Genomic DNA, 14,232 nt, shown 5'->3' with positions numbered 1-14,232 from the left:
GAATATACTAAGTTCAAATTTAAGAAAGCACTTCCCAAATCTTGTTCCGTGGCTTATTATTCTTGAGGAATGTGCCTCAAAATAAGGGTTTTGTGGTTGTTTAGTTATTTTTTCAAAAAATATTTACTGATCACTGCCTGCATGCTAGGCTCTGTACTAGATGTTGAGAAGTAGGTATGGACAAATCTGATGTGGTTCCTGTCTTTATCAATTTGACAATTTAGCAGAATAATATTCCCACTCATTGAAAACCAAATATAGAGCAAGAAGCTTAAATTCTTCATTTTGTTTTATCTTTGTAAAGTGGGTATTATCATCCTCTTATTAAAGAAGAAGAAACCAAGGCTCAGAAAATTTAAGTAACATTCTCCAAGTTCACCCAACTAGCAACCTGGGTCCATCTGGCTCCAGAGTCATAAAGCCAAAAGGAGAAAATAATCCAGGTTGGGCGCGGTGGCTCACGCCTGTAATCCCAGCACTTTGGGAGGCCGAGGCGGGCGGATCACAAGGTCAAGAGATTGAGACCATCCTGGCCAACATGGTGAAACCCTGTCTCTACTAAAAATACAAAAATTAGCTGGGCGTGATGGCACACGCCTGTAGTTCCAGCTACTCGTGTGGCTGAGGCAAGAGAATCGCTTGAACCCGGTAGGCGGAGGTTGCAGTGAGCCAAGATCGCACCACTGCACTCCAGCCTGGTGACAGAGTGAGACTCAAAAAAAAAGAAAACAATCCAAATGTCCATCAGCTAAAACCACTGAAATGTACACGTTTAAAGTGGTAAATTTTATGGTTGGTGAACTACATTTCAATAAAAAATAATATAATCACAATTTAACGTATTAGGAACAACAGACCACTGAATCCTGGCACACAGACCATTTGTTCTGCTATTTCGTATTGTATAATTGGGGGCCAATAGAGCTCCCTGGGGTTGCTGTCTTCCCCTCAATAAACACAGCTCCCTAAATTCCAAGTAGAGAAACCAAACAGGTACAAAAGAGCAAGAGCAAGCTTGGAAACTGAGGAGCATCAAAGTGTCAATGCAGGTGGTATCACCCATACCGTTGGACTTTTATCTGCTAGATCTGCTTAGCCTATTTTGACAACAGTCGAGAAGGCAAAGTTCCTAAATCCTTTCTCTTCACCAGAAGGTTTACATTCCAACAATTGATTATGGCATGTATTTGGCACAGAGGTCTCATTTCATTTGAATGACATCAGATTCACCTAGGTTTAAAGGAATTATAAAATCAATAAACCACTGAATTACAGAACTTTAGAACCCAAAAGGACTTTGGAAGGAGGTCACCTGGCCTGATTCTCTTATTTTGGTTAAATCTGTGGCTTGCTCAAAATCACATAGCCAAGCATGGCTGAGCCTGCTGGGTGTCTTGCAATATCTACCCTCCTCTTCTTTCCTGGAAATGCCATTCCCTTCCCCCTACCTTTCAGCTGTGGACATTATTGTCTGGTTGTCTGGAATAAAGGCTATATTTTCTAGTGAGGTGTGGTTGCTTGACTAAATTCTGGCCACTGGGATGTAAATAGAAGTGGTGTGAGTAATTCCTGGGAAGTACACTTAAAGGTCAGAGTTTGACATGGGCAGATCCTTCTTCCTTCCTTCAGGCTGGGCTGCAGATTAAATAGCTAGAATTTAAGCAGCCATCCTGGACTATGAAGTGGAAGTTCTTTTTGGAGAATCGGAGAGCAGTAAGATAGAATTCTGGGTCTCCATTAATTATAGAATTGTCATACCAGCTCTGGAATGTTAATCGCCAGACTTTATGTGAAAAATAAATAAAATTCTATTTTTTTCAACAATTGTTATTTTATTTCTCTATCATTTACAGTTGAATTGAATTCTAACTGATACAGAATATGAACAAACAAGTTGGGCTGAGAACTCAGGTCTCTCAAATCCAAGCATGGTACTGTTTATTATTATGTTTATCACTTTTACAAAATGTATTTATTTATTTCAGAGATGGGGCCTGACTATGTTGCTCAGGCTGGAGTTCAGTGGCTATTCATGGGCATAATCATAGTGTGCTGCAGCCTCGAACTCCTAGGCTCAGCCTTAAACTCCTGGGCTCAGCCTCCTGAGTAGCTGGGACTACAGGAACAAGCCACGGTGCCGGGGTACCTTATTACTTTTTTTTTTTTTTTTTTTTTTGAGACAGAGTCTTACTCTGTCGCCCAGGCTGGAGTGCAGTGGCATGATCTCGGCTCACTGCAAAATCCACCTCTTGGGTTCACGCCATTCTCCTGCCTCAGCTTCCCGTGTAGCTGGGACTACAGGCATCCACCACCACACCCAGCTAATTTTTGGTATTTTTTTTTAGTACAGACGGGGTTTCACCATGTTAACCAGGATGGTCTCCATCTCCTGACCTCGTGATCTGCCCGCCTCGGCCTCCCAAAGTGCTGGGATTACAGGCATGAGCCACCGCGCCCGGCCTTTGTTTTTCCTTTGAGACAGTCTTGCTCTGTTGCCCAGGCTGGAGTGCAGTGGCGTGATCTCGGCTCACTACAACTTCTGCCTCTTGGGTTCAAGCGATTCTCCTGCGTCAGCCTCTTGAGTAGCTGGGACCACAGGTGCCTGCCACCACACCTGGCTAAATTTTTTCTATTTTTTAGTAGAGATGGGTTTTCACCATGTTGGTGGTCAGGCTGGTCTTGAACTCCTGGCCTCAAGTGATCCACTTGCCTTGGCCTCCCAAAATGCTGGGATTACAGGTGTGAGCCACCATGCCCGGCCACTGGTTACCTTATTAATTTTAATAATAAAAGCCAAACTGTGCTAAGTGTTTTGTATATAATAGTTGCTTTTAATTTTTGAGTCGTTAATACGTGATAGTCACTGTTTAAATACTTTATAAATGTCACTAACTCATTTAATCCTCGTGTCAACTCACTAAAATAGGTCTATTATTATCACCATTTCCATTTTACAGACAGAGAACCTGAGACACACAGAGAAGGAATAATTCACCCAAGGCCATATATTTAGTAAGAGGTAGAGCTGAGATTTAAACCCTGGCAGTCTGGTTCTAGAGCCTGTGCTCTTTGCTCCTATGTTACACTCGCTCTTATGATGGAAGCTTCTCATCACCCTCTATGCCCATTTTACGGGGGAGGAAACTGAAACATACACTTGTCTAATCATTTGCATAAAGTCTGCCAGTCAATGCTGAAGCCAGAATTAGAAGCCACATTCCTAACTCCCAGTCCAGTGCTCTTTCCTGAGACCACCCTGCTGTCTCTGAGGCCACCTGAGCAGACACATAATCCCCACCTTCTACCTCCCTCTCCAACACACACACACACACACACACACACACCCCACCCAGCAGGCACCCAGACATTTTTGTGGCCAGGATGGCTACAACCTCCTTTGAAAAGCAGCCAGCTTTGCCCTCCACCAATAACTTTGTTTTATTTATAGTCTCCTGCTCAGAGCTTTTGAACTGGCTGCCCATTCCAGGGAACATCTTGATAACAACTGTTCCTTGGAGAAGTTTCATAGGTGAATAAACACCACAGAGCTCCTGCCTGTCTAGCAGAGCTTTGCTCCTGGGAGTGTTTACAAGTCGGTATTGGTGTCTGGGTGCATAAGACTTTAAATTCAAAATGACAGCTTGGACATTTTCACTTTTTTTTTGGTTTTAATTTTAAAAGTTTACCCTTTGACTTCAACAACCTCAAGGCAGAGGCAAAAGGGAGAAACTATCTTTATTCAGAAGGTGACTCCAACAGAAGAAGTCTTCTACGACTTATCTTCTTGCTTTCTTTGCTCCCAGCCTGGCCAGGAGCTAGGACGCAGGACCAGTTACATAGAGGCTATAGGGTGGGGGTAGGGTGGGGAGGCACTCCATGCATTTATAAGAACTGAAATGGCAGAAGCGATGAACGGCACTTCAGGACAGAAAATTGGAAAAAAAAAAAAAAGGAAAAAAAGCCTAATATTAAAAGTGTCTTTGGACTGGTGGCCAAAGGTGCCACCTTAAAACATGACTATGTCACATGTGTCTGGAATGATTCAGTCTGGACACTAATCTTGGCTTCTTCACTCGTTGCTAGTTATGTGACCTTGGGAATGTGGCTCAGTTTCCTCTTTGTAAATTAGGGACATGAACACAGGACTATTGTGAGGATTGGCACTAATGATGTACGGAAATACTGTGTCTGATGCAGAAAGGGCACTCACCCGCTCGTTAAAGGGTGGCTAATGGTAGCTGCCATTATTGCTTCCTTTATGATCCCTCTGGGCCTAGAGGGGATGAAATTGAGGTGTTCATGGAAGTGACCCCCGAGGGGGATGAAATTGAGGTGTTCATGGAAGTGAATCCCAAAGGGGAGCAGGGGTAGGTAGCAGGTTGGTGATCTCGGCTCTCAAATCCTTTCATTTGCATTGAGTTACTCTCTATCAGGGACTGTTGTGTTAACAGGAGGCTTCGATGTTGGAGTTCCCAAAACGGTTGATAAAGGGAGGCAGAGGTCCTCAAGGGGAGGGCAGAGCTGAGCCACCACGTGGGTCCACGAAGCCCCCAGGTGGCTTTCCTGTAGGTATGTGGGGTCTCCTTCAAGCTCTAAGGGGAAAGGAAGAGGAAAGGCCTTCAGATGGGGAAGTGGACGGTGTGATGCAGAAGAGGTTCTGCACTGAACTTAATGGAAGGTGCGGGATGTTAACGGGAAAACGTGTTTTCATGGAGGCCTGGGCGGGAGATTAGCTCTCTGTTAGAAGGGCTGGGTGGGAGGTCTCCAAGGGGAGGATGGGTGGCAGTTTCATCGGGAGGGCTGGGGGTCTCCATGAGAGGATTAGGGTCTCTTCAGGGCGGCTGTGAGTGGAGGTTTCCAGCGGGGCGCAGTGGGGTGCAGATGCGTAAGGGCCTGCACAGGAACGCCAAGAGTCCTGCGGGGCCCGCGCCGGGGTAGACGTGAGGGTGACCGCGCTCCCGCCCCGCCCCCACCGGCCACGGCCCCGCCCCCGCAAGCGGACTACACTTCCCAGCAGCTCCCGCGGGCAGCGGCGGCGGCAGCGCGGGCGGGAGGGGCGGTGGTGAGAGGCGGAGGGGGCGGCGCGCGCCGGGCACGCGCGCCGGCGACCATGGCGTTCGCCGGGCTGGAGCGAGTACATTAACCCCTGGAGGCGGCGGCGGCGGCGAGGGAGCGAGCCTCGAGCGGGCGGGCCCCAGCCTGAGGGAAGGGAGGAAGGGGCGGGGAGAGCGCCAGAGGGAGGCCGGTCGGCCGCGGGCGGGCGGGCAGCGCAGCGCCGAGCGGGGCCCGCGGGCCCATGAGGAGGCCCGGGGACCATGGGCTCCAGGATCAAGTGAGTGCGGCCGGGCCGGGCGGAGCCGGGCCGGGCGCGGGGCGGCGAGGCCGGGCCAGGGCTGCAGGCCGCGGGCCGCGTGGGGGACTTGTTGCCGAGACCAGAGGGGCGCCCCGCGTGCCGACGTCACGCGGGGAGGGGGACGGTTGCTATGGCGATCCAGGGAGGCGCGGGGGCGGGGTGCGCGCGGGGTGGTAGGGCGCCGGGGGCCAGGGGTCCCCTCATTACCTGGGGGTCGGAACAGCTGAGATTACAGGGCGACCCCCTCCCCGGGTTTACGGAGAGCCCCTGAAAATGGTCCTTCAACTGTGGGGAGGGGGAGTGGGAAAGCCCTGGAAGCACCTCCCCATGTTTGGGCATGTTTGGGGCGCCCCGAGAGTTGGCAGGTCCGGAGAGGTTGCAGTCTGGCCGCTTGAGGCCTGCGGCCCCCACAGAAGTCTCGTGAGGTTCTTAGAGGGAGGGGCCACTCATGGACCTAAGGTGTGGATGGCCGGGGAGGAAGGCCTGTCTCTCTATTTCCCCCCTCTTATCTGTGAAAATCTCCACGCAGCAAGGTCCAAAGGCTGTGAAGGAGGATACCTCGGTGTTGGAACCGAGCACCTGCTCTTGATAATCGTTGGAAAGGCTTTGTAACTCAATCTGGCGAATTCCCTCACTCATTCATTCACCTGGAGTTCCCGGTGGAGGGTTAGCTTTCCGGGGAAATTGTTGATACATGTAACTTCAGAATCCACTGAAACATTGTTGCTGTCCTTGTAGACTTAGAAGTTGACTTTGGAAAGTGCAACTCTTAAGCGGTCCAATTTGGGTGTGTGGCTTTGGACTCTATCTCCCCTCCCAGTCAGGTCCTCTTGTGGCCCCTCCCTTCCTCTGCCCCAGAAGTGGAGATGTTTTATCTCTAATTACTAACAAATGTTCACTTTTTCCTCTGTGACTAATAGAATTGTTTAAGGGCATTAAAAAGCAGAGTTGACAGCTTTTTCTGTAAAACAACTACAGATAGGCTTTTCTGTAAAACAACTTTCCTAGGACACTTTAAGCCCTCTTACAGGAAGGTCTGTGGAATGTGTTTATTTCAGCATTTTGAGAATTGTACTAGGGAAGTTTGGAAGGAGAAGGGCCTTAAGGGTGAAACTAATAATTATTCAAACATTGCATCTCGTGTCCAGGTGATGCCCGTGTAGTGTGACCCTTGCCCAGCCTTGCAGTCCCCCGTGTGGTTAGGCTTCTCATTTACAAAATATGTATGAGATGCGCTGCAGCAGCCTTGAGACATCTGCTGAATGAAACTAGAAAAGTTTGCTTATGGTAACGAAAATGGAAGAGTCGCATGAACACTCTGTTAAATCTTTATTTTTGTGGAAATGAGAAAAAAGTTAGAAGCATGCTCCAGACAAGAGCTTGAGAGGCTTGGGAGGTAAAAAGATGTCGTTTGTGAAACATTGGGATTAAAGAGGCACTCAAGTTTAGCTCCTGCTTCCAAGTAAGAGTTGTAAACTTGGATTTCAATAGCACTTAGAAACACTTTCCAGAAGCCAACTTAGAGTTGCAGAGTATGCGTGAGGACACTTACCCTTCTTGTTACAGAAAAGTTCAGAAACTTGCCTGACATGAGGCAGTGAGTGTCAGAACCAGTATTAAAATCCAGCAAGTAAAAGTTCAGATGGCTAGCCATCAAATCTCTCTGTTGCTCTCCAAGGTAGCAGGTTGACAAATATATTTCTCAAATGTGTTTTGTGGAACCCATCGCTAATTCTGAGCACTTGGGTTAGGGACTTTACTAAGGCATGGAATTGTATTAAGCGTGAAATGAGTATGAAGAATAGCCTTATTGATCTTGAAACTAGACTACTCTGTGATAAAAACTTAGGCTTGGGAAATATGTTAGCTTGTGAAACTGAAAGAGAATATGAAGAGAGAAGTTATGAAAAGTAGTTGTGATTTATAGTGACTGTTGATTATGCAACTTCTGCCTGTAGCTAGGAATGGGGATGGACAGGAAATTACCCACTTAAGTGCTCCTCTAGTTGTTGGAGAAGACAGAGCTTTGGTTACTGCTGGCTGGCTTTCCGTCCTGGCAGAGTGTTCAAGGTGTTCTCCTGGCTGTGGTGAAATCTAAGTGTGCAGGTTCCATTGAATAGGACAGTCTTGGAGGTAGGGGCAAGGGGGAGGGGTTCCTTTTGTTTTCTCTTGCTTATCTCTGATGCAGCAAGTCAGTTGACTAGATGGAATCAGGTCTAGGTTCAAATTCCAGCTCTTTTTAATGCTAATTATGAAACTTTACACAGACTGCCTTTTCAACCTCAATTTCCCTGAAGGTAAAATGGGGAGGACTGTGTCCAGGTTGTAGGGTTATTGTGAGCAATGAACACAGTATCAATGTAAATGCCAGGTCCATGTTAAAAACTCAGTAATTGTTAGTTTTTTTTCTTTTTTTTTCACCTTCTGTATCAAAAGACAAAGAACATTACTGTATATTAGAAATGTCAGAGAAAGGTATGTTTAAGGTAATGGAGAAGCAAATTTTAATGACCAAGGAATTAGGCTGTTAACATGCAGAGTAGGGCTTAACATTGTCTCATTATTAAAAAATAAAAGTTGATTAAAAACAACATTGTGTGTAATTGTGAAGCTGGTGTCTGTTGTGTGATCAGTGGTAAAGCACATGAGTTGCTAGGCACAGGTGTTGAGATTTCGTGTTTGATCAGACTTCTCTTTTAAGTTTATGCCTGGTTGAACACAATCTCTGTCAGGTACCATGGAAATCCTTAATGTGAACCATTTCATGGAACCCTTACTACTGTCCAGTGGTGGTGATGCTATTTATTAACCATATTTTTCAAATGAGAGAATGGGAGTTTATAGGCCTAAGATCAGATGCCATCCCCCAGACGCCTGCCTTGATGCCAGTTCCCTGTTGCCACCCCCACCCCCTCCTGTTCCAGTCTAGGCCAGGTGCCCTTCATCCGTGTTTCTGTGGCCCCTTGTTTTTATCGCAGTCAAAATACTGAATCTTGTTTCTTGTCTGTCTCCCGTACCATGCTGGACATAAACTTCTTGAGAGGAAGGACTGTCTTATTTATCTTTGAGTTCCCTGTGTCAGACTGAATGCCTGGCACATGGTTGTTTGAGAAGAGTTCATGGAATGCATTTAAGAAATACATTAGTATCTACATTAAGATTCTAATTAAGACTCTGAGTTGAGTGTTCATCGAGTTAAAAAAAATTAAACCCTTGAGGAAGAAAAGTTTTATATTTTATAAATTTTTAAGGCAAATTATATGGTTTAGGCAGGCCTTTTACTAGAGTATTTAGTTCTTTTTTTTTTTTTTTTTGAGGTGGAGTTTTGCTCTTGTTGCCCAGGCTGGAGTGCAATGGCATGATCTTGGCTCATCGCAAGCTCCAACCCCCGGGTTCAAGCGATTCTCCTGCCTCAGCTTCCCCAGTAGTTGGGATTACATGCATGAGACACCATGCCTGGCTAATTTTCTATATTTGGTAGAGACGGGGTTTCTCCTGTGTTGGTCAGGCTGGTCTTGAACTCCCAACCTCAGGTGATCTGCCCACCTTGGCCTCCCAAAGTGCTGGGATTACAGGTGTGAGCCACCGTGCCCAGCCTCATGTTTATTTTAATAAAGGAACATTGTCTTACCTCAAATCAACATTTAATGGACAAAAAAAGAGAAGGTCACCAGTATGCAGGTAGCACCCTGGAAACCTAAATGTTAAACCTGTATGGACATTTATCTAGAAGAATAAAAGGAGCAGTGGTAACTGACAATCTTCCACAGGTATTTTTAAATCTTATTTAGTGTTTGAATGATCCCAGTGGACTGGAATGTGGTTAATATGAAGCAATTTAACTGATAATGCAGACACACAGCAGGAAACTATGTGGCAGTTTAATATTGCTTGTGGTGACATCCTAGAAATTGCTTCCAGGCACCAAGTGCAGGAAGTGGGCTGTAAGTAATCGAAGGAAGTTTTCTAAGTGAGTTTGAAGAAACGTGACATTTATGGACTCAGAGAAAAGCATACTCTAAGATTTGGAGGCATAGGAACAGGGCAGGGCAACTAATTTGGCCTTGTGGTGGTGATTATTCTACATTAGCCTGTATACCTGTCTTCTGTCCCTGTCAAACTGTGACCTCTGTGAGGTTAGTGACTAAGAAATTTATCCATTTATTCGTCCATTTACCTACTGTAGAACTAAGAATACTAAGCACCTATTAAACAATAAATGTTAGCCATTATTACCATAATTAGTGGCAATACTGTGCCTGGCAGTGTGCTAAGTACTGGGGACACAAAGATGAACAAATATTTTTCTTTAAGGCTTTCTAAAGTAGTGGATACAAATGTAAAACAAAAACAATCCCTTCCAGACTCCCGCCCCACCAAAACAAAACAAAACAAAACAAAACACAAGTTTAATACAGTATAAGTTAATTGCAATGGTGAAGATGCCGCTAGTGACGAATAGGTGAGTAAGTGAAGGAGAGACTGTCTTCTGGGGAGGAGGGAGGGTCAGGAAAGGAAGTCTTCACCAAGGGGATCATGTTTCAGCTGAGAGATAGGGGTGGTTAGCAGAGGGAGTAGAGGCAGTAGAGATGGTGGTGGTATCAGCAGAGGGAGCAGTACGTATGAGGACGTGGCATATTAGGGAAATAAAAATATTACCATTTATTAGACACTTAAATGCCAGCAATTGTGTTAGACATTGGGAATTATGATGGTGAATAATACAGATTCACTCCTCATGGTGCATGCAGTCTTGTGGACCTGACATTAAAAAACCAGGTAAATTCACATAAAGCTATGTGGATGTTCTATAAAGGAAGCACATGAGATGCCTCAGAGAAAATGATGGGAGCGACTGTCCTATTTTAGATAGAGTGGCGAGGGAAGGCCTCACCGTGGAGATGACATTTGAGCTGAGACTTAAAGGATGAGGAGGTATTAGTCATCTAAAGAGACTAGGCAAGACTTTTTATTCCAGGCCTTGAGGCAAGAAAACCCTAGGCATATTTCAGGAATGGACAGAAGGCCAGTGGGTTTGAGTAGTGACTGATGGCAGAGAGGCTTGTGGTGAGGTCAGAGGGAGAGAGCCTGGACAGGGCCTTGTAGGTTGTGGTAATCTGAAAACTGTTTAAGATACGAAATTTTATAGTATATGAATCTTATAAGATTATAACATAAGATTCACATACTATAATATTTACTTTTTTTTTCTTTTTTGAGACAGTTTCACTCTGTCCCCCAGGCTGGAGTGCAGTGGTGCGATCTTGGCTCACTGCAACCTCCGCCTCCTGGGTTCAGGTGATTCTCATGCCTCATCCTCCCAAGTAGCTGGGACTGCAGGTGCCCGCCACCATGCCTGACTAGTTTTTGTATTTTTAGTTTCACCACATTGGCCAGGCTAGTCTCAAACTCCTGATGATCTGACTGCCTTGGCCTCCCAAAGTGCTGGGATTACAGGCATGAGCCACTATGCCCAGCCCTAAAATTTACTTTTTAAAGTGGTTTTAAGTATATTCACAAGGGTGATTGATTACCACTAATTCCAGAACTTTTTCATCACCCCAGAAAGAAACCCCATGCCTGTTAGACACTCATTCCCCCAAACCCTTCAGTCCTAGGTAATCACTAATCTACTTGCTATAGATTTGCCTATTATGGACATTTCATATATTAATAAATAGAATCATATATAACCCTTCCTGCATGGCTTCTTTCACTTAATGATTTCAAGATTTATCCATGTTGGAGCATGTATGAGTGTTTCATTGCTTTTTACTGCTGAATAATATGCCATTGTATGGACATACCACATTTTACTCATCCATTTGTCAGTTGTTAGGTATTTGGGTTGTTTCCCCTTTTCATCGTTATGAATGATGTTGCTATGAACATTTTGTGTGGACATACGTTTTTATTTCTCTCGGATATATACTTAGGAGTGGAATTGCTGGATCGTTTGGTAATTCTATGTAACATTTTGATAAATTTAAAATTGTTTTCTAAAGCAGCTGTACCACGTTGTGTAAAGTGGTATTTTATTGTGGTTTTGATTTGGCCCAAATGAGTTACATAGAAAAGATCAGAGTAGATGGAGATAGGTTTCTAGGAAGAGGTTGGAACTTGAACTGAAAGAAAGGGGAGATTTGGAGAATGGAGGGGGATTACCAAGGGAAGACAAGTGGAAGTTATATGACTTGAAAGTGAGGATAAACTGATCTCGTTTCAAGAATAGAGGAGCAGTCTTGGCTTATGATAGCTCTGCTGCAGTTTGTTTTGACTGTTCTTTAAAGGATCCCGTTGCCAAAATACATAGGAAGGTTGCTTTTTCTTGAGGCCTGTTGTATATAGCACAACTAATGTGTCTCTCTGCTTTGTGATGAGACCAAGAATTGGAGTGTGACTTCCTTCCAGGCCTTCTTCCTCTAATGCCTATTCCCCTCTTCCCTTTCTCCACCACAGTGCTGTCCTCCCAGTCCCCAAAGGAGAATGTAGAAAGACTTGGAGTGGTGGAATAAAAGTCTCTTTGAAGACCAAGCTCTCCATCATTAGTGCTCAGAGTCAGCCACTTGAATTTTCATGACTTTTCTGGAAAACATGTTGGTGCTACTCCATCACTCTTCTCTTAGCCATTGTAGTCAACTTAGAGGGGATTGTACAGCAGATAGGAAGGTTGAAACAGAAGGTAAGACCTGGAGTATTGCTCTAGGAAAGTATGTTTGCATTCAGTTATTAAATCTGTGTAAGTTCCTGGCTGGAGTTCCGGTTGCAGTTGCAAAGGTCCAGCCTTTTTCCTGGCCCTAGGGAGAACTAATCTCTGGGTTCGTAACATCCTTTTTGCTTAAAAGGGCTTTGTGGGGACATGGAAAGATAAACAAGGAAGAAAAATAAGCAAAATGAAGTTGTTTTGTTCTCTACTTTTATTGGAATCCATACCCATTCTTTCCGAGTATTCAGGACTTGAAAAGGAGCCAAATAAAGTAAGAAAAGATATGTTAAAATACATATATGTTCCTATAGAAAAGAGAGGTGACATTCCAAAAGTTCATTTGGACGTTGGTTATGACATTTAGAATGTGTTTCCCTCTTCGAGATACTGTTATGTATAAATCAGTAACTGTTGAGGGCAAGGGCATTCCAGATATAGGGAACTGTGTATGCAAAAGTCATGGGGAGATAAAAGGTAAAGCTGAAATACAGGATATAAGGATAAAGATTACAGGAGAGGAAGTTGATGAAGTAGGCATGTGCCAGTGGGATATGATGCCATTGAAGGGTTGACCTGGGGATGTAATATGCTCAGATTTGGGTTTTTAGGTAGATTATCCTGGCAGCAGCAGTTTAGAGCAGTGATATCTCTGGCTTTTACAAGATGACGCATTGGAACGTGAGAATATGTTAGAAATTGTATTTATTTTTATATCAACCTTCAAAGTTTGTTTTTGTATTTTTTAATGTATGTGTTAGTATAGTAAGGCATTATTATAATTTATGGATATTTATCAGATGTATGCTTACTTTTTTACTGATAGGAAGAATGCATGGAAAAAAATGGGAGGCCACTGGATTGTGGAACTGTGTAATAGTTTTTACTGCGGAAGATCAAGGTCCAGAGCAAGGTTTTGGCAGTGTAAAGAAAAGGAATGACGGGCCGGGCGTGGTGACTCATGCCTGTAATGCCAGCACTTTGGGAGGCCAAGGAGGGTGGATGGCTTGAGTCCAGGAAGTTGAGACCAGCATGGGCAACATGACGAAACTGTCTCTATAAAAAAATACAACAATTAGCCAGGTGTGGTGGCATGTATCTGTGGTCCCAGCTACTTGGGAGGCTGAGGTGGGAGGATCACTTGAGCTCCCACAGAGCTCAGGAGACAGAGGTTGCAGTGAGTCAAGATTGCGCCACTGCATTCCAGCCTGGGTGACAGAGTGAGACCCTGTCTCAAAAAGAAAAAAAAAAAAAAAAAAAAAAAAGATGGCTTTGAGAGATTTTAAGTAGAAATGACAAGACTTGGTGACAAATTACATGTAAGAGGCAAAAGAAGAATCAAAGATGACTTGCCAAAGTTAGCAGAGTTATGTTACAAATGGAGTATTTGTAAGGTGAGGACTGGTTATATAATGTTTGCTTTTCTGAGGAAAAGTGAAAAGTTATAATTGGGATAAGGCATTTTAGTCTGCATTGAGAATGGAAGGAATCTTTGAGAGATCTATAGTGAATGTATGTGCTTTATTAAATAAGACTTGAAGTGGGCTGGACTAAATTGCTGAAGGCAAATCTGTTCATGGTAGATTTAGAGAGGGGGAAAAGAAAAACCACCTTTTGAATTCACTTTAGCCACAGGAAAGGTTTGAGGGTGTTGCATTGATCTCGCCTAGGCTGTATGAATAAATGGAAGGAAGGAAACCAATCTAGAGAAGATGCTGTTTGACTCCACGCTGGCAGTTCTTGAACTCCAGGGTGTGAGAGGAGCCAGGGGCGCGTGAGCATTGGAGTACTGACTTCCCAGAACTATACATTCTCCGTCTGAGTTCTGAATTTCTGAGCTTCAGGTTAAAAAAATAGTATTTATGGAAGGAAGCTAATAAATTAACCTACAGGGTTGTTGTGATAATTAAAAGAGATGTTGTGCCTAATTCTCAGTGGAGATACAACTGCTTAGTAAATGGCAGCTATCATTAATATTGCTTGGAGAGGAGAAAACACAGTTGTCTGAACAACCTGGAGTTAAAAAACAAGTTAAAAGACAGCAAGTATGTTCCTTTTTATAGTTTTACAGTTTTTTTTTTTTGGTTTTGTTTTTAAAAACCAAGGTATTTGCTTCCTTTCAGTAAGAATGTTAGGATGATGTGTAGCATATTTAACTGAATTTATTTGAAAGATT

General features: G+C 44.2%; 1 protein-coding gene across 21 annotated transcripts in view; it reads left to right on the top strand.

The window, feature by feature from the left end:
* Positions 1-5,071: 5,071 nt before the first annotated feature.
* The window catches only part of DENND1A (DENN domain containing 1A), a 542,897-nt gene continuing 533,736 nt past the window's right edge, over positions 5,072-14,232 (top strand). For 4 of the 21 annotated variants that reach the window (XM_054501505.2, XM_054501502.2, XM_054501500.2 and 1 more), the window contains exon 1: positions 5,095-5,332. In XM_054501505.2, coding sequence (XP_054357480.1) covers positions 5,316-5,332 — 17 coding nt within the window. In that variant the 5' untranslated portion in view covers positions 5,095-5,315. Of the gene's footprint in view, positions 5,333-14,232 lie in introns of all 21 variants that reach the window. The other 17 variants (XM_063650301.1, XM_063650309.1, XM_063650308.1 and 14 more) reach the window with 11 other exon arrangements.

This window comes from Pongo pygmaeus, chromosome 13 (assembly GCF_028885625.2).
Source record: "Pongo pygmaeus isolate AG05252 chromosome 13, NHGRI_mPonPyg2-v2.0_pri, whole genome shotgun sequence".
Taxonomy (NCBI): Eukaryota; Metazoa; Chordata; class Mammalia; order Primates; family Hominidae; genus Pongo; species Pongo pygmaeus.
Note: the sequence above shows the minus strand (reverse complement) of the source record. Positions and strands in the feature narration are given on the sequence as shown.